The 19,917-nt window shown below is 43.7% G+C and overlaps 1 protein-coding gene across 3 annotated transcripts in view; it reads right to left on the reverse strand.

Annotated features, from left to right (window-relative positions):
- Positions 1-19,917, reverse strand: part of LOC134575465 (alpha-2-macroglobulin-like) — a 312,276-nt gene that overhangs the window by 145,859 nt on the left and 146,500 nt on the right. The window contains exons 1-2 of one of the 3 annotated variants that reach the window (XM_063434758.1): positions 7,492-7,643; positions 6,752-6,935 (exon numbers count right to left, since the gene is read on the reverse strand). The exons of the other annotated variants lie outside the window; for them this stretch is intronic. Of the exons in view, the coding sequence (XP_063290828.1) occupies positions 6,752-6,935; positions 7,492-7,559 (252 nt within the window). The 5' untranslated portion in view covers positions 7,560-7,643. Of the gene's footprint in view, positions 1-6,751; positions 6,936-7,491; positions 7,644-19,917 lie in introns of those variants that run through there. 3 annotated transcript variants of the gene reach the window in all.

A 19,917-nucleotide genomic window follows, 5' to 3' on the forward strand; every position in this document is an offset into this window, starting at 1 on the left:
GTCAGATATAGTGTGATTGTGTTGTATGATAGTTTGAGTTTCAGGGGGCAAAAAGAAGCAGACCTTTGTTAATAATGTGACAAGTTGCTTGGTTGTCTGAGTAACAACATACTGACAAACCCGCCCATAAATGCCCCCATGCCACGGCAGCCGCCACGATGGGATAGATCTCAAAAAGAGCTGAGGTAGTGGAAAAACCCTCCAGGTCCTGAACCTCTGAAAGCCAGCTGCCCCAAAGCCATTCGTTCCCAAAAATAGCTGCGAAACCTGTGGTAGACGCCGCGTCTGACCAAATGGTAGGTGAGGAGTCAGACAGTTGAGGGAGGAACATACTTTTACAATTCCAGGTGGTTAAACATTTTTTTCCACATGAGAAGGTCTGCCGTGGCTTGGGTATCTAGGGATAACCTGTGCGCATCATGTAGAAAAAGTGGGAACATGTAAAGGAGTCGTGGGATGAAGGCACGGCCTTGAGGTATGATGCGCATAGCAAAATTGAGTGACCCCAGCACAGACTGTAGCTCTTTGCGGTTGCAAGTACCGAGTTGTATGTAGAGATTTATGTTGGTAAGAATGTTCTCTACCTTGGCGCGTGGCAGGCTAGCTTGCATGGTGGCGTCTAGTATGATACCCAGAAATGTGATAAAGGTATCTGGCCCTTCGGTCTTGGTGGGGGAGACTGGGACACCCAACTGCTCAAATGGGCTGATGGTTTCTTTGAGGCTACTGGGAGGGGAAATATTCTCCTCGACCAGTAAGAAATCATACAGATAATGTAGTACTGTAGGGCATCTGGCTATATTTAGTAATAACCAGCATAGGGTTTTGGCGAATACGTCAAAGATGTAGATTTAGAACCAAAAGTTAAACATGAGAAAAAGTAGTAGTTCCAGGCCCACTTGATGCCATGTAGGTGCCACAGTGTAGGGTGGATAGGCAGTAATTTGAAGGCATGTGTGATATCGGTCTTGCTGAGCCATGCTCCGACCCCCGCCTGTATGATAGCCGTAATGGCGTGATCTATGGTGGAATATTGCAGTGAAAATTCCTCAGATGGTATGAGGGATTTCAGACTTGGAGTGGCGGAGGTGTGTGGTGCCGATAGATCGATGATAAGTCTCTGTTTATGGGAAGATTTCCCCGTAACAATACCGATGGGGTTTGTCCGCCATGTGTGTGGTGAAAGGAGGGGACTGGAAAGGTCCCAATAGGAAGCCCTCTGCGACTTCCTGGGCTATGAGTGTGTCAACAGCTGTAGGGTTGTGCTGTGCAGACTGTAAATTAGGACATTCCAGGATTCCAGAAGGCATGTGTATGATACCTGTGTGGAATCCTTCTGATAGACCCGAGATTGTGAATTCTACCAAATGTCTAGACGGGTGATGTGACAGTAATGCCGTAAGTGTAGAAATGTTTATCGACGTTAAGTATTGTTTAGGGTACATTTTATTAGGACACATGGTTTTAGCATGTGCCCTGAAACATTTTAAACATATATGCAATAACCTACATCCACTGTAATTACATGATCCGACATTAAAGTTGTTACATATCTGGGACTTGCCCAGAAACTTGATAGGCCATCCCAGTTTGTCTTTGGGCATTTTTTCTGTAGTACCAGCGGAACTAGTGCCCTGCGAGGGGGCATGTTCGTCTGCAGTGGTGGGACAGAAATTAGCTGTATGAGCCATAGAGGAGCAGTATGCACAAGCCGGCTTTTTTAGACCTGCAAAGTGTCTGCAGAAAATGACCGTATCTATCTTACTCCAGTTGGACCTTGTCCCGTACTGGGAGAAAGCACCAGACACTTTAGCAGAAAAGGATCTATGGTAATTATAGAAAGCTGACCCACCATATATGTTGCCCAGGTCCACTAGCTTGTGCATATACAGATCAAACTCCTCACGTCTGTGGGGATATACTGCACAGATGACATCACGGTAAATGCCAAACGCCAACACAAACTCAGGGATAGTCAGTTTTCTATTTAGGCGGGCATCCCTAGATTTGACCACCACAGAAATATCGTCTTATGTTCCACCACATCCTGGGAGGCAATCAGCAGTGAAGCCAAGTTTGATACCTTTACCTTCCAGGATATCTCTGTTGAGGTGCTCAGGGATCATATGGGCAGGGTTAACCTCTTGATCGTCAGAGGTGGTGGCTGGAGAAACTGATTGCAACTCGACTAGTGCTGGGGGGGTCGCAGCGGGCGGCCCAGGCATGGTAAGGGCTGTGGTGACCGATTCGAGTTTCTCCAGCCTGGAGTTGACCCTGCTCATGGACGCCATGAGGGATGAAAGCATGCCATGTATATCTCCCGGGTTAGACTGGCTAGTCCCTTCCGGCATCAATGTTATCGGTTGAGGTGTGAAGTAATTTGTAGAGTTCCGCTTTCCTTGCTGTTGCAGGGAATGCAATTTGCCGTCTCCTGAGTTTGCTGGTTATGCGAGGGATTGTCCATGCTCTGAATGATGCCAGACTAAACACCTCTCCTCACCGTGATGGAGTGTTTGCTCTAGCCGAAGTGCCCGGTAGGGAAAAATCCTCTACCCCTTCTTGAGACATACTAAATGACAAAATATTTAGTTAGTGTATGAAAACCCAGGGGTTGTACTGGCAGGCTAACTAGGCCGGAAAGGCGAAAAATTAATCTTGTTGGTGACAGGTGAGGCCCTGCTAGTGAGAGGCTCTATCTATGCGTTGGCGCGAGGGGATTTGAGGCCACCCGTCGTAGTGGCAGGAATTGTAGGCCTCTTGGTGATAGTAAAAAGAAAAACAGTGGGAGGGAGTGACAGGTGAGGCCCTCTATAATTTTGCGAGGCGGCTAACTCACGTGTGGCCCGATGGGCGTTTGCCTCCGAAACGTTGAGGCGGGGTGTTGGCCTCGCGGACCACTAAGTGATAGGCAGAATGCCAAGAAGGGAGATACCTATTTGGGCCTATTCACCCTGAATTGCCAGTACTCTATGGCCTAGGGAGAGATGGAACGTATGTGAACTACAATGTGAGCAGGCTTACGTACCTGGTAGTATGGTAAATAGTACTGAGATTCGAAAGGTATAACAAAAATGTGGATAAATCTAAATGGGTAGAAAACAAAAGGTGATAGAGTGAGAATAGGTCCTGTGAGAACTGTGTAGTCTGTATAGGCTAGGGCTTGGGTTCCTACCAGTATGTGCGGGAGGTGTATAAGGTCTATGATTATGGTAGTGACTTGACTGGCCCATGATTAGTGATATGCGTAAGGCTGAGTCTAAACCTGGCAGCAGGGGCTTGGCCGTGTATTGTGTGGGCTACTGAGGGTGACCAGATGATATGCATGTCACTAACTAACCCAAGTGAATGCTAGGGTTTGGGGTAGTCATTGGTGAAAGGAGGGATGGAAACTGGACCATGCATGTAAATGTAGTTGAGCCGTAGCAGGAACTGAAATGAAACGATAGGGGTGAGGTGAAGAAAATATATGAAATGATAATGTATGGAAAAACATAAAATGTTGTCACAACGTGACGTGTGAGTGGTTGAACCAATGAGTGTGATTCAACCCGAAAACCACTGTAGAAAATAGGACCGTGTTTTTGCATACTCGTGGTATGTCGTATGAGTATGACAAAATTGGCCTGAAATCATAAGTGCAACGTAACCGTAATGTACATAGCTGTGATAAAATAATTATCTGCATAATACCCTTAGAAAATAGGACCGTGTCCTTGTACTCATGGCATGTCATACAAGCATGACAGAAAAAGGTGCCGTAATCGTAGGCTAAACCATAGCTGTAATATACATGTATGTGATAGGAAGGATAGATACCTGCACTTAGTAACTTCAAAAACAAAATTACTATTATAATTATTCAAACAATATACATGAGAAAGCTTAAAACAACATAGAAGACCTACAATCGCATGAAAATAAGTATGAAACTATTTGAAAACCATGCCTAATCGAAAATATGACAGTACATGAAGGATTGATGAACCGAAATGGTCTAGTATAAAACCGAATCGGAGTTGACATATGAAAGATGCGAACAGAAAATGCATGCATAACTGAGCAAACTGCTGAAAGCATGTAATTGTGCGAATCGCCAAAACCTTTAAACAGATCTAGACGAAAGGCACTTGTATAATGATTGAAATAACCAAACGGAAGGCAGCATGAATTTGTACAAACGGCAAAGTGAACAGAATGAAATGAACTGTTGTTAGGAACACGAGCACCATAGAGTAGTGAAAATACCGAAAGGAGTATTGTATGAAACAGTTTAAACGAACGGAAACAATGTGAATTTGCGACCTGGCCGTAAAGCAGGGAAAAACGTAAAGTGAGGACCCATTTAAACGGGACGCCGTGGGAATGATCCAGGCGTCGGACTTACAGTTTAGAAGTCCCTGGGACGTGATCTGCGACGAAGACCGGAGTGACGAGAAGCTGGACGGTCAGAGGACGGGCGGAAAAGACCTACAACAGGATTCCTGGACACAGCTTAACATGGAGAAAACTCGTGGGTACTGAAAAACCAAGATGGCACCTGAGAGAAACCGGAAGTGTATCCTCATTCAATGCTGACCTCGAACGGTATGGAACCAAGTAAGGGGTGTCCCTTAAGTAGGGAAGGGGGTGTGTCATACACCCCTCCCACAATTACAGGCCAAATGGCCTTAATACATATATATATATATATATATATATATATATATATGATCATCCAAGATCACCCATATTTCATCCAAGTTCAAATATTTATTGTGAATACAGTCAAATTGCATCAACGTTTCAATCTATCAAAGATTTTCATCAGGTTGAAAAGTCTTTGATAGACTGAAATGTTGATGTAATCTATAGGTTTCAAAAAGCTTTATTGACTCAGAGTAAACAGTTCCAGTAAGCAAGAAAAGATTCAATATATGAGTGAGACTTGCAGGCCTCAATGCAATCAATCAATAAGGCATTGAGATACATAAGATTCAAATTGTAATCTTGTTGAGGATAACAGAAAGTAGCTACAGGTGAATGTATATATTATAATCAGCAAGCTATTCTAAGATCCATATGAAAGAGTGACAAACCCCCCACTCTGAAAGCACCTTGTGTTCAGTCTGGCGGATCTAATTAGATAGGGGATAGGTCGCCTATATCTGGTGCCTCTGTACTGTTAGCCACGTAGGCTTGTGAGGTTCCTAGAGTCTGAAAATGTTTTTTGTTAGTCTATAGGGAGGGGCATGGCAGTGGTCGGGGGTAAAAGGTACTGGTGGTACCTTAGGAACGACATGGGTTCATGTGTGTGTTGCTATCCCCCACCCTAATCTTTCTTAGTGCACTAAGGGTGTGCAATTCTCGGATTTGGCTGGTATGTTGCCTATCTCAGTAATGGGCATAATGCTTCTTGGACTCCCCTTATAGTGGGTGGACACAACCCTCGAGGGTGCCTGTGGAGCACGTAAGGAGAGAAAAGAAGAAGGGAGCAAATGGTAGTCTGAGGATAGCGGAGAGGTAGACATATGAGAGGGTGGAGTTAAGAGCGCCCTGGGCGAACATAAGGCTCGCCCCCTATTCAGGCCCCCGCCGCCCAGCCCCAGTGTCCCTGGCGCATGCAAACCAGGGCCACCAACAGCCTGTGTGTTTCATGTCGAGCCCTGTTCGGGATTTCTGCATGGCCTCTGCTGACTGGATTTCCATTACTCCATCCAACCACTGTTCTAATGTTGGGGTCATGTCTTGTTTCCATAGGGCAGTTATCATGGATTTGACAGCATTGAGTAGGTGACAATAAATAGATTTTTTTTTAATCTGGTCAGCGGGGATGGGGTGGCATGTAATAGACATTGATGTAATTTGACTATATTCTCAATAAATATCTGAACTTGGTTGAAAAGTCCAGTGAGAGCTCTACGTTGTGACCATTGTTTACCTAAGGCTGGAGGTTTCTCCTTGGCAAGTACTTATGTCAGGCATGTGCAGGACCTTTGATTGAGTAAACTCCTTTGTTAAAACTGCATAGTATCAGTTACCAGGACTACAGGAGCATTTTATTTGTTTGAGACAGTCCCTTTAAGAGCTAGAAACTGTCACTTATCAGGAAATATTTGCTCAATGTTGAAACTCAGAGTCTATAACTTAGTAAGTTATGGGTGCAAAAGCACAAATAGCATTATTATTATTCATATTTTAGTATTTATATAGCGCCAGCACATTCCGTAGCGCTGTACATGGGATTAAAAATGTTACACATATTTGATGTCCATAAAAGTTACTAATTAATTATATGGTATACATGTCCATACATTTATACATTTATACATTTATATACCATATAATGAATTCAGCTCTCAAAGGGTTAATATCAAACAAAGAAAATGCTCCTGTAGTCCTGGTAACTGATGCTATACACTTCTAACAAAGGAGTTTACTATTGAAACCCTGGAAAATAGAGTTACTCTTGAAGTCATGGTAACTAATGGTATACAGTTCTAACAAAGAAGCTTAGTCTTGAAACCCTGGAAACTGAAGTCACTCTTGAAGTCCTGGTAACTGGCAATCTACAGTTAAAGGAACTCACCAGTGCTAGGAAAACAAACCCATTTTCCTGGCAGTGCAGGATCCTGCAGTGCCCCCCTCCCACACCCCATCCCGTGTTTCAGAGCAAAATGCTATTTCCAGTATGTTTCAGTATGCCCTTTTCCTCTGATATTCTCATTTTGATGTAATAAATATGTCTTAATATACTATGTTATCATGGAATTACCTGGAATGGAATACAAGAAAACATGGATTTCTGGTCACTATTCTTTTCTATTAGCGTTCTGTTTTCTTTGACTGTTCTAAGAGTGAGCTTGATGCTGGTCTCTCCCTCCGCTCCATTCACATGCAAGCAAGCAAGCTGAGAACTCCAAGCTTGGATCTCAGAGGGGACAATCACTGCATAATGACTGGACACAAATGACAAATTAGCATTAATTGTAATCAAAACCTGTATGAAACAGAAAATATTAAATAATATAAAACATGAAATGAATTAACCTAGACCTCAAATAACAGGTGGGATTTAAAAAAATCTTAGATGAAACAAAGGCAATTAGCAGTTATGTATGGTTTCATCCACCTGAAACCTAACTAGCATTAGGAATATATTCAATATGTATATCTAACCCAAAGCTAATTTTATCTCTTTCATGCTCTCTTTATTGAGTGATGGGTCTTCTTAAAGTCTACAAGTTTAGTCTAAATTCTATGGACATTCTGCATAAACTTTTATCTGGGCAAAGTTCTGGGAGTCGAGCGATCAGCAAGAACTTGGGTTCCCAATGTTTTCGCAAGCATCTACCTACTTCTAAGATAGCATGCCTTGTGTATACAGGACATTATATTGAATGTATCTACAACTTTTCCTATAAATATTATATAAACTTGCAAAGTTCAGAGTTATAATGAACTATGCAAATATCCAAAGAACTGTATTTTTCACAATAAGTTAAGCATACTCACAGTTTTCCTTCCAGGGTCCCGGCGAAATATAGAAGGTTTAGCCCCACAAAAAGGAGCCATGGAAGCATTCTGGTGCCTGTGCACTGCTCTGGGAATCCCTTCTGTCACTGTGCTGGAGAAATCCAAACTGTTCCGTTTAAATTGAAAGCGTACTTTGCCAGCACACCCACACACAATGGTACATGACTTAGCTTGGCTAATATTTGTTGATTTCTAAATGGTCAGTTCAAGGACAGTTTGTGAAGGAAGGGTTGAGGCTTTCAAACATTGCTAAATATTTAGTATTTACTTTGTTGCGTTTGTCTTTGAAAGACAACAGGAACTTTAGCAATTAAAAAGTATTTTCAGAACATTTTTGGAGAGATTACGCATGTGAAGTGCATGGGCTGGTATAATGCCCAAAACTCATGAATAAATAACAGTGTGAAGAAACAATCAGTGATTTTAGGACATTAGATGATAGCCTTTACAAACTATTTTTGTTTTTTTTCCTGAGCATTTTCTCCATTGTTTTCTTTACTGACACGTAAATTAACCAGCTACACTCCCAACTCAGTGACATATGAGAGGGAGGTAGAGAGGGGCAGCCACTGGCCTAATGTTATTTCCAACTGTGAACCCATTATTTAGGTTTATTTACAAAAGGGAGAAATGTGAAATGAAAGTGATTTTTAGACTTTAGGTCAAAGTAGCTGAACTGGAAGTATAGCTAACGTAATCCAATTCCGCTATTTTGACCATAAGTGTGAAATTCACTCTGAATTCACTTTAAATTCTAACTTTAATGAATAACCTGCTGGTTGATTTATATTAAAATCCTTAATTGATTAAAAAATACTTCATTACACTAGTTTTTGTCCTCTTTATCTTCCTTTTACCTAATGTGTGTGAATAAAGAATATTACAGATGGGATTATGTTTATTAGGTTTAGAACACATTGCATAAATACAAAATTAGATTCTATATTCAGACATGATTTCATGTGTCCTAGATAAAATATACTATGAGAGAAATATCGGAAATGAGCAAGTATATAGTTTAATTGATGTGCTTTTTTTCTTGTAAATAAGAACCTTAAAATACAGTTTAAAGTCAGTGTTATTTTACCCATTAAGGAAGGAGCCAATTGTAAACATTTTGATCAAAACAAAACCTTTAATTTGCTCTATTTGTCTGTTGAACCATAAATCGCCTCTTTCATATTCAATGCATCCACACATATTATATATCATTTTGTTCAGAAGAAACAGGGTTTTCATTTGATATCAAATATATATATATATATAAATATCTATACAGTTGCAAGAAAAAATATGTGAACCATTTGGAATGATATGGATTTCTGCACAAATTGGTCATAAAATGTGATCTGATCATCATCTAAGTCACAACAATAGACAATCACACTCTGCTTAAACTAATAACACACACAGAATGAAATGTTGCCATATTTTTATTGAACACACCATGTAAACATTCACAGTGCAGGTGGAAAAAGTATGTGAACCCCTAGACTAATGACATCTCCAAGAGCTAATTGTAGTTAGATGTCAGCCAACTGGAGTCCAATCAATGAGATGATTTTGGAGGTGTTGGTTACAGCTGCCCTGCCCTGTAAAAAACACACACCAGTTCTGGGTTTGCTTTTCACAAGAAGCATTGCCTGATGTGAATGATGCCTCACACAAAAGAGCTCTCAGAAGACCTACGATTAAGAATTGTTGACTTGCATAAAGCTGGAAAGGGTTATAAAAGTATCTCCAAAAGTCCACGGTAAGACAAATTGTCTATAAATGGAGAAAGTTCAGCACTGCTACTCTCCCTATGAGTGGCCGTCCTGTAAAGATGTCTGCAATAGCACAGCGCAGACTGCTCAATGAGGTGAAGAAGAATCCTAGAGTGTCAGCTAAAGACTTACAAAAGTCACTGGCAAATGCTAACATCCCTGTTAGCGAATCTACAATACGTAAAACACTAAACAAGAATTGATTTCATGGGAGGATACCACAGAGGAAGCCACTGCTGTCCAAACAAAACATTGCTGCACGTTTACAGTTTGCACAAGAGCACCTGGATGTTCCACAGCAGTACTGGCAAAATATTCTGTGGACAGATGAAACCAAAGATAAGTTGTTTGGAAGAAACACACAACACTATGTGTGGCGAAAAAAAGGCACAGCACACCAACATCAAAACCTCATCTCAACTGTGAAGTATGGTGGTGGGGACATCATGGTTTGGGGCTGCTTTGCTGCATCAGGGCCTGCACGGATTGCTATCATCGAAGGAAAAATGAATTCCCAAGTTTATCAAGACATTTTTCAGGAGAACTTAAGGCCATCTGTCTACCAGCTGAAGTTCAACAGAAGATGGGTGTTGCAACAGGACAATGACCCAAAGCATAGAAGTAAATCAACAACAGAATGGCTTAAACAGAAGAAAATACACCTTCTGAAGTTATTATTATTATTATTATTGCAATTTATATAGCGCCAACAGATTCCGTAGCGCTTTACAATATTATGAGAAGGGATTTAACTATAAATAGGACAATTACAAATAAACTTACAGGAACAATAGGTTGAAGAGGACCCTGCTCGATCGAGCTTACATTCTATAGGAGGTGGGTGTAAAACACATTAGGACAGGAATTTGCAATCAAATAAGGTGGACTGCCCTTTAGGAGAGGGCAAGAGACAGGTATGTGAGGTAAGGGTTAGTCTTGGAGGCCATATGCTTTCCTAAAGAGATGGGTTTTAAGGCACTTCTTAAAAGATGCAAGACTAGGGGAGAGTCTGATGGCGGTAGGCAGGCTATTCCATAGGAAGGGAGCCGCCCGCAAGAAGTCCTGCAAGCGCGAGTTGGCCGTACGAGTGCGGACAACGGACAGGAGGTGGTCACGGGCAGAGCGGAGAGACCGAGAAGGGACATACCTATGGATCTGTGAGGAGATATAAGAGGGGCTAGAGTTGTTCAGTGCTTTATAGGTGTGAGTTAGTACCTTGAATTGACTCCTATAGCATACAGGAAGCCAATGTAAGGACTGGCAGAGGGGTGAGGTGTGAGAGAAACGACTAGAGAGGAAAATCAGTCTAGCAGCAGCGTTCATTACGGACTGTAGGGGTGCAGTACGGCTTTTGGGAAGACCAATCAGGAGAGGGTTACAGCAGGGCCGCCATCAGGGCATGACAACCATAACAGTTGTCATGGGCCCGGCGGTCCTTGGGGGCCCTGAGCCCCACATACTGCTTCAGCAAGTAATGGCTGAGCTGGGGAGTTAAACAATCTCCCCAGCCAGCCTGCACTCAGCAAGGGGCCCGCACAGCCGTCCGCGGGCCCCTGCTGCTACTAATCATCTCCCCGTGCAGGGCACACTGAGGGACAGCTATAGGGGCCTTCCAAAGACCCCACTAGGCTGTCCCTCAGTGTGCCTGTCTCCAAACACAGCCTCACTGAGCTGCCTGTAACTGCTCAGGGCAGCTCCCTGCGGCTGGTTCTGCAGGAAGTGACATCACCAGTCACAGTGCAGAGTGAGCTGTGCGGAACTGCCCTGAGCAGACTTACAGGCAGAGTGTCAGCATTGTGAGGTTCCTTCAGAAGAGGACCACCAGAGAGGTAAGGTTTGGGAGGGTTTTGGGAGCCCCTACCCCCCCTTGCTCCCACTGCATCCCCTACCCCCCCTGCTCCCACTGCATCCCCTACCCCCCTTGCTCCCACTGCATCCCCTACCCCCCCTTGCTCCCACTGCATCCCCTTGCTCCCACTGCATCCCCTACCCCCCCTGCTCCCACTGCATCCCCTATCCCCCCTGCTCCCACTGCATCCCCTATCCCCCTGCATCTCCTACCCCCCTTGCTCCCACTGCATCCCCTACCCCCCCTTGCTCCCACTGCATCCCCTACCCCCCCTTGCTCCCACTGCATCCCCTACCCCCCCTTGCTCCCACTGCATCCCCTACCCCCCCTTGCTCCCACTGCATCCCCTACCCCCCCTGCTCCCACTGCACCCCCTACCCCCCTGCTCCCACTGCACCCCCTACCCCCCCTGCTCCCACTGCACCCCCTACCCCCCTGCTCCCACTGCACCCCCTACCCCCCTGCTCCCACTGCACCCCCTACCCCCCCTGCTCCCACTGCATCCCCTACCCCCCCCCTTGCTCCCACTGCATCCCCTACCCCCCCTTGCTCCCACTGCATCCCCTACCCCCTGCTCCCACTGCACCCCCTACCCCCCTGCTCCCACTGCATCCCCTATCCCCCCTACCCCCCTGCTCCCACTGCATCTCCTACCCCCCCTTGCTCCCACTGCATCCCCTATGCCCCCTACCCCCCTGCATCTCCTACCCCCCTGCTCCCACTGCATCCCCTACCCCCCCTTGCTCCCACTGCATCCCCTACCCCCCTGCTCCCACTGCATCCCCTACCCCACCTTGCTCCCACTGCATCCCCTACCCGCCCTTGCTCCCACTGCATCCCCTAGCCCCCCTTGCTCCCACTGCATCCCCTACCCCCTGCTCCCACTGCATCCCCTATCACCCCTACCCCCATGCTCCCACTGCATCCCCTTCCACCCTGCTCCCACTGCATCCCCTTCCCCCCTGCTCCCACTGCATCCCCTACCCCCTTGCTCCCACTGCATCCCCTACCCCCTGCTCCCACTGCAGCTCCTGCCCCCTGCACTGTGTGCAATGGTAGGGTTTCGCTTTTGGTAGTGGCTAGTGGGCTACCCAACTGCTCCCACTGCAGCTCCTATTACCCTTTGCACCCACTACAGCCTCTATTCCCCCCTGTACCCTCTGCAGCCCCTTCCACTCACACCCTTTATAGCCCCTTCCTTTCGGCACCCTCTGCAGTCCCTACCCCTTTGCACGCACAAACATAAAGGGACACTATAGTTACCAGAACAACTACAGCTTAATTTATATTATACAGCTTAATGTAGTTGTTCTGGTGAGTATAGTCTACCACTGCAGGGTATTTGCTGCAAAGACTGCCTTTCCAGAGAAAATGCAGTGTTTACATTGCTGCCTAGGAACACCTAGGCGCTTCCTGTGTCAGTGTTGCAAAATGTGCAGCACTGACATTCAACATCTCCATGCTCTGCATGTCGACGCTGAACGCTTGTCATAGAGAAGCACATATATACATGGGTACCTGTACGACGAAGAGGGGGCCCAGCAGCAAACTCTGTCCTCCGTTCCAGCTGCTCTCTGTCTAACTTTCCTGCACCCGGCGGCTGCCAGAGCGTTGCCACGAGTTACTATGGCAACGCTCCGCACACACGCAGGCCTGTCTCGTGAGATTTAGTCAGAGAGGAGCTGGAAAGGAAGACAATGTGTGCTGCTGGGCCCCCTCTTCAATGTACCGCGGCTGGCTCCCTCCACCATGCCACTGGATCAACAGAAATTCAATCTCCCCCCTCCCTGGCACGGTAAGAACCAGGGAGGGGGAATAAAATTGAAATATACACAAATAAATAAATAAAATAATACTCCCCTCCCCCCTATTTTACACACACACACTGAATCCTTACAAGCACACTCTGCACTCTACACACACACTACATTCACTAAACACACTCTGCACTACACACACACTACATTCACTAACACACTCTGCACTACATTCACTAAACACACTCTGCACTACACATACACTACATTCACTAAAACACTCTGCACTCACTACAAACACTACATTTACTAAACACACTGCACTACACACACACACACACACTACATTCACTAAACACACTTTGCGCTACAGTCACACACTACATTCACTATACACATTTTGCTCTATACACACACACTACATTCACTATACACATTTTGCACTACACACACACTACATTCACTAAACACTCTGCACTACATTCACTATACACTCTGCACTCACTACAAACACTAAATTCACTAAACACACTCTGCACTACACACGCACTACATTCACTAAACACACTTTGTACTACACACACACTACATTCACTAAACACACTTTGCACTACACACACACACACACTACATTCACTATACACACGTTTCACTCACTACAAACACACTACATTCACTACAAACACACTACATCCACTACAAAAACACACACTCTGCATTCACTATACACACACCTGCATTCACTACACACACACTCTGCATCTAATGCATGCATACAAACATTACATACATTACACAAAACGTACAATCTGCATCCACTATATACACTGCATCCATGACACACATACTGCATCCACTATACACACTGTATCCATGACACACATACCGCATCCACTATACACATTCTGCATCCACTATACACACTGCATCCATGACACACATACCGCATCCACTATACACACACACTTCATCCTTGTGGGCGGACTCGGGGCTGGCCCCGGGGGCCCAGATCTTGAGCTGTGTCAGGGGCCCTAAAATTTCTGATGGCAGCCCTGGGTTACAGTAATCCATGCGGGAAATTACCAGGGCATGGACAAGCTCCTTGGTAGTATCTGGTGCAAGAAAGGGGCGGATGCGGGCTATGTTTTTAAGATGGAATCTACAGGATTTGGCAACATGCTGGATGTGAGGCTCAAAGGTGAGACCAGAGTCAAGTATGACGCCAAGACAGCGCGCTTGCAAGGATGGACTGATGTTGGTACCACAAACTTGAAGGGAGAGTGAAAGAGGAGGATCAGTATTAGGAGGAGGAAAGACAAGGAGCTCAGTTTTTGAGAGATTGAGTTTCAGAAAGCGGGAGGACATCCAGTCAGAGATGGAAGAAAGGCAAGCAGTGACACGTTGCAGGACGGCAGGGGAGAGGTCCGGGGAGGAGAGATATAGCTGGGTGTCATCAGCGTACAGGTGGTAGTGGAATCCAAAAGAGGTAATAAGTTTGCCAAGAGAGGCAGTATAAAGAGAAAATAGAAGGGGACCAAGGACTTGGGGGACTCCAACGAGACAGGGCGAGGGGAGGAGGTATCATTAGAAAAGGAGACACTGAATGAGCGTTGGGAGAGATAAGAGGAAAACCACGAGAGGACAGAGTCACAGAGACCAAGCGATTGAAGAGTTTGAAGAAGGAGAGCATGATCAACGGTGTCAAAGGCCGCTGAGAGGTCAAGAAGAATTAGTATGGAGTAGTGGCCTTTGGATTTAGCTGCGATTAGGTTGTTAGTGACTTTGATAAGGGCAGTCTCTGTAGAGTGGAGAGGGCGGAAGCCAGATTGAAGGGGGTCAAGGAGAGAGTTGGAATTGAGGAAATGAGACACACGGGTAAAGACAAGCCTTTCCAGAAGCTTTGAGGAAAAAGGGAGCAGGGATATGGGACGGTAGTTAGAGAGGGTGGATGAGTCGAGGGATGTTTTTTTTAGTATAGGTACTACAGTGGCATGTTTAAGGTCAGCAGGGATGATGCCAGAAGAGAGCGAGCAGTTGAAGATGTGTGTTAGAGAAGGCACGAGACAAGTGGAGAGAGATCTGATAAGGTGAGATGGGACAGGATCGAGCGGGCAAGTGGTGGGGCGAGAGGAGCAAAGAAGAGCAGCCACCTCTTGGTCAGTAGCTGGGGAGAATGTCTGAAGGGTAGGAAAGGCATGATCTATGTGTGATTGAGAAACAGAAAGGCAAGGAGGGGAGAATTCTTTCCTTAGCTGTTCAATCTTGTCAGTGAAGTAACATGCAAAGTTATCAGAAGTAAGGTTAGTTTTGGGGGTGGCCACAGCAGGGCGAAGAAGAGAATTAAAGGTGTCAAAGAGACGCCTGGGGTTGCGGGAACATGAACTAATGAGAGAGGAAAAATAGGACTGTTTGGCAAGGGCAAGGGCTGCACTGTATGAACACAATATGAATCTATAATGGAGAAAGTCTGATTGGGTACGAGACTTCCTCCAGGAGCAATCAGCACAACGGGAGCATCTTTGCAGGTAGCGCGTTGATTTAGTATGCCATGGTTGGGGGCGGGTCCTCCTTGAGGTGCTTGTTTGGAGTGGCGCTGCAGTGTTCAAGGCAGATGTAAGAGTAGAGTTATATATGGAGATGGCCAGTGAAGGACAGGAGAGGGAAGGGATGGACAGCAGTTGTGAATCAATGTCAGCTGACAACTGTTGGAGATCCAGAGAATTAAGGTCCCTCCTGAGTTGAGGGGGGTTAGGCTGAGGTTGTTGAAGTGTCCCAGTCAGAGTCTTGAGCTCAGCCCGATTGAGATGCTGTGGCATGACCTCAAGAAAGCGACTCACACCAGACATACCAAGAATATTGCTGTACTGAAGACTGTGATTGTCTATTGTTGTGACTTAGATGATGAATCACATTTTATGACCAATTTGTCCATATCATTAAAAAGGGTTCACATACTTTTTCTTGCAATTGTCTTGCAATTTTTCTTGCAATTTCTTGCAATTGTGTATATACATATATATATATATATATATATATATATATAAATAAATATAATCTAAAAAGGTGTGAAGTAATACATGCCCTTCTACTTGATGCCATGAATGTGCCATAGGGATTGGATAGGCAACAGCTTGAATGTGTGCAATATGGCTTGAATAATATCCATAGTAGCGTAATGGAGGGAAAATTATTCGGCAGGGATTAGTGAATTGAGACTTGGAAATATCAAAGAAATTCTAACGGTGAAGCGCTTAGTGTCAATATAGTGCAAGTTTAATCTATTAGGCTTGTGCAGTGAATTCAGCAATAACCATGCATATATACCTTTTATAGGTGTATAGTAAATTCTAAGTATAATTTATCATTACTTTAAAACATAAAAGAGAAATAGAAACACATCATAGTATAGACTGTATAAAAAAAGGAATATAAAAGATGAAGACAAATCACCACTCACAATTTAATGAGCTAAAGGCAATGGCTCAATTAATGCACTTTGGCGACCCTTTCCCTTCTTTTAGGAGATGAATTATATGTCTTTATCCTGTATTTTAAAAGAGAACATATATGGTGCAATATTGTGATGTTCCTTTAAATGGTGAAATATAAGGGTAAAACGTACTTACAAACCCTGAGCCTTCCAATTAGGCTCAAATCCAATAGCATATGTGGTTAAGGACCACATTCCTTCTTTTCAATAGCAGGAAAAAAATTGCCTTAGGTGTGTGAAAGGCAACTTCTATCCTAAGTGACTCCAACTTAGGTGTTCTCTGGTCTCCGTTGCCGGCTGAATTCAGGGAAGAACGATGGAGCAAATAATGACACGTGCACACAGTTTGCTTTCCAAGGATCTTCAAATGTATTATGGAATGCTTGTTATATTTATACAGTATTGATTATGAACTTTGACATACAAAATATGTAATAAATGGTTACACAGGATACAGGTTTATGCTAAAAGCAGAAATAACTGATCTTGCACAAGAACTACATATGCCTCGTGGTCAATCATCATGCTTTATCTTGCGTGATTCTTTCCTAGGAATCAGCAGGTCAAACTTAGTTTGCGGATGTGTCTGTTAGGTCAAAAGCAGAATTTGTTAGGTCAAAAGCAGAAGCTATAAATCAAAAATAACCTGTGGTGGAGGTATTAGACGTGACGGGGGGGGGGGGGGGGGGTGTTTCTGGATGCAGCATAATATCACTCTGGTGAGTACATAAAAGAAGAGAAAGATAGATGCTCCCATAACTAAGATCATACCTATGGTTCTGAATGAATTAAGGATAGAGGAAAAATTAAACCAATCACCCCAGTAATTATCTATCCCAGAGTTACTTTTTATTTCTTTTGCTAAATCTTCTAATTTCTGTATAGCTAAAGTTACTTTTCCATTGGGGCCAGTATTCTAGGGTATATAGGTGCAACATACTCCTGAGGCAATGTATCTACAAACTCCCCCCTTTTCTGCTAGAATCATGTCCAAGGCCATTCTATTTTGGAAAGTCATTTGTGAAGTAGCTTGTAATTGTTCAGCAAGGCCTTGCAGGGCATCTCTGGTATAATTAATAAACCTTTGCTGGTTATAATATATGTAATTAATCCAATCAACATTTTTATTGTCAGTAATTATAGGAAATATGGATTCAAATCCAGCTGCAACTTCATCTCTTGCCTTAAACTCTTTGGGGACACCCCGTGGGATACCTATAGTGTCTAAATAAATGTGTGGATCAAGGTTACCAATGGGCACTCCCCTCTTCCTTTGACTGGAGACAGGTATTGCTTTAGACACAGAAAGAGAATCGCCAAAGATGTGCAAGGGCATGTTAACTTTAGCTGGGAGGAGGGAAATAAATACCTTGATCTCCGGGACTGGGGTTTTCAATATTTAAGGTAAATTTCATGGAGTTCCCAGTTTGCCCTGTAGGGGTACATGTACCTGGCTTTGTTAGGGTCATTCTAGTCAAGAGGGACTTCCCATTCTTATCATTTTTATCTAATGCATTCTGTGGCTTATAACCCCAATCTGTCCCGGTGTTCCATCCATCTGAGCCCCAATAATTTTAAACAGACTAACCAGCTGGTCATCTGTATCATAAGCCCTAGGTAAATATGGGCAAAGTATAGTATTCCCAATAGTTGTCTTCCTCCTTTGTCCACGGAAGTGGGCGCATATAGTCAAAGTGGGAATAATACCTATCCCCCGTCCAAGGATCGGGGTCTAGGATTACCAGTCCACCCGATGATCTGGGGCCAGGCAAAAAACCCAGTTGCAAAAACTCATATTTGACGAAAAAGCACATCTGGGGAAAACCTGAGTGGGGGCTGCGATCGTGTTAGACATGTCATCCCCTCACAGTTGACACCACTTATGACTTATAATACCCGCACCTGTGATTACATAGCTCGGGTATCGGGAGGAATTGGGAAACACTTCTTACATATTAATTCATGAGATAAATTTATAGTCAAGCTTGAAATTCTGACAATAATCACAACCAGAACCTTGTGTCCTATATCTTTTAACCATTTCCCTATTCCAAAGGTCCAGTCAAAACCATATTTTCATGCACTTCCTTAAAAACATGGGAATCCATCCTTGGCACACTCAACATATTTAAAAAAAAAACATAGTACATCCATCCCTGGGTCAGCTAACAATTCCTCTCTCTCTGGCTAACTCTACACAAATAAAAATAAAAATAGTTCAATAGTTCAGCATAGTTCAGAAAAATAGAATAAGTCTTTCACGGAGTATAAAAAAATCGGTTTAGACACCAGACATTTTGTTCCATAAAATGGCTAAGGGTAGCAATATGGCTGACACATAGTTCTTCATAGTTCTTCTTTTGTTTGCTGGATTTTCACCACAATGCTCTGTGCAACACCCCAATGATTGAAAGGGTTATTACAGAACCAGCGGTATTAGACAGCACTGCGCCTTCAGGACTTTCCAGGTTCCACGAGAACAACGTTTAAAATTATAAGTGCGGTGTAAGTGACAAAGTACTTATACCAATAGGTGGAGCGCTTTAACACATATAGCTTACCAAAAATGGTCAAAAATATCTTTCTTTCAATGATGTTATGCAGGGTACATATCGAGAGAAAATATATAAAGGGTACAATATAGTGCAGATGGTTTCAGGAAAATAACAACATATAACACAGTAAGTGGTATCTTAAAAAATGGAACACTCACATTTAAAGGAGCCTGTATGTGAGAACACTGGCTCCGTATTGTGGCTTGTGTGCTTATTTGGGGTAGCACGGCCCGTCTCCTTCAATGTGGGGTATTCCTCAAAAGAAAATTGCACAGATGAGACCACTTTTAAAGAGCAAGCAAACAAATTAATCTCAGATTTACGAGAGAAGGGATATGAGGAAGAAAAATTAAAACAAACACTAACACATGTTTCGAAAATCTCACAAAACACATTATTAAAAGAAAAGAATAAAAAAGAAAACACAGAACAAATGAATCTACCTATAATTTGCAATTACAGTCACAACAATAGAACTTTTAAAAAAAATTCTAAACAGACACTGGCCTATCCTATTACAGGATGATACATTAACACATATTTTACCACCTAAACCCAGAGTGATATTTAGGGGAGCGGCCAGTCTAAACAGACTCCTGGTAAAAAAACACTTCAAAAAATCCAAACCCACTACTTTTCTGGACAAAGAAAAAGGTTTCTATGGATGCAGCACATGCTTAGCATGCAGAAACACGAATAACAAATAAAGACACATTACAAAATTCAAGAATTTTAATAACAAAGAGGAATTTCCAATTAAAGACCTCATTACCTGTCACTCCAACAATATAGTATACTTGTTGAAATGCCCATGTGGCCTTAAGTATGTGGGCCGCACTAAATGTAAATTACACATTAGGATAGAGGAGCACACCAGGAATATCAAGAAAAAATTTGAGGGACATAGTGTATCCCATCATTTCTCTATCACACACAACAGCGACCCTACACTTCTTAAGTTTATAGGGATACAGCGAGTTAAAGGGAA

Source organism: Pelobates fuscus, chromosome 10 (assembly GCF_036172605.1).
Source record: "Pelobates fuscus isolate aPelFus1 chromosome 10, aPelFus1.pri, whole genome shotgun sequence".
Classification (NCBI taxonomy): domain Eukaryota; kingdom Metazoa; phylum Chordata; class Amphibia; order Anura; family Pelobatidae; genus Pelobates; species Pelobates fuscus.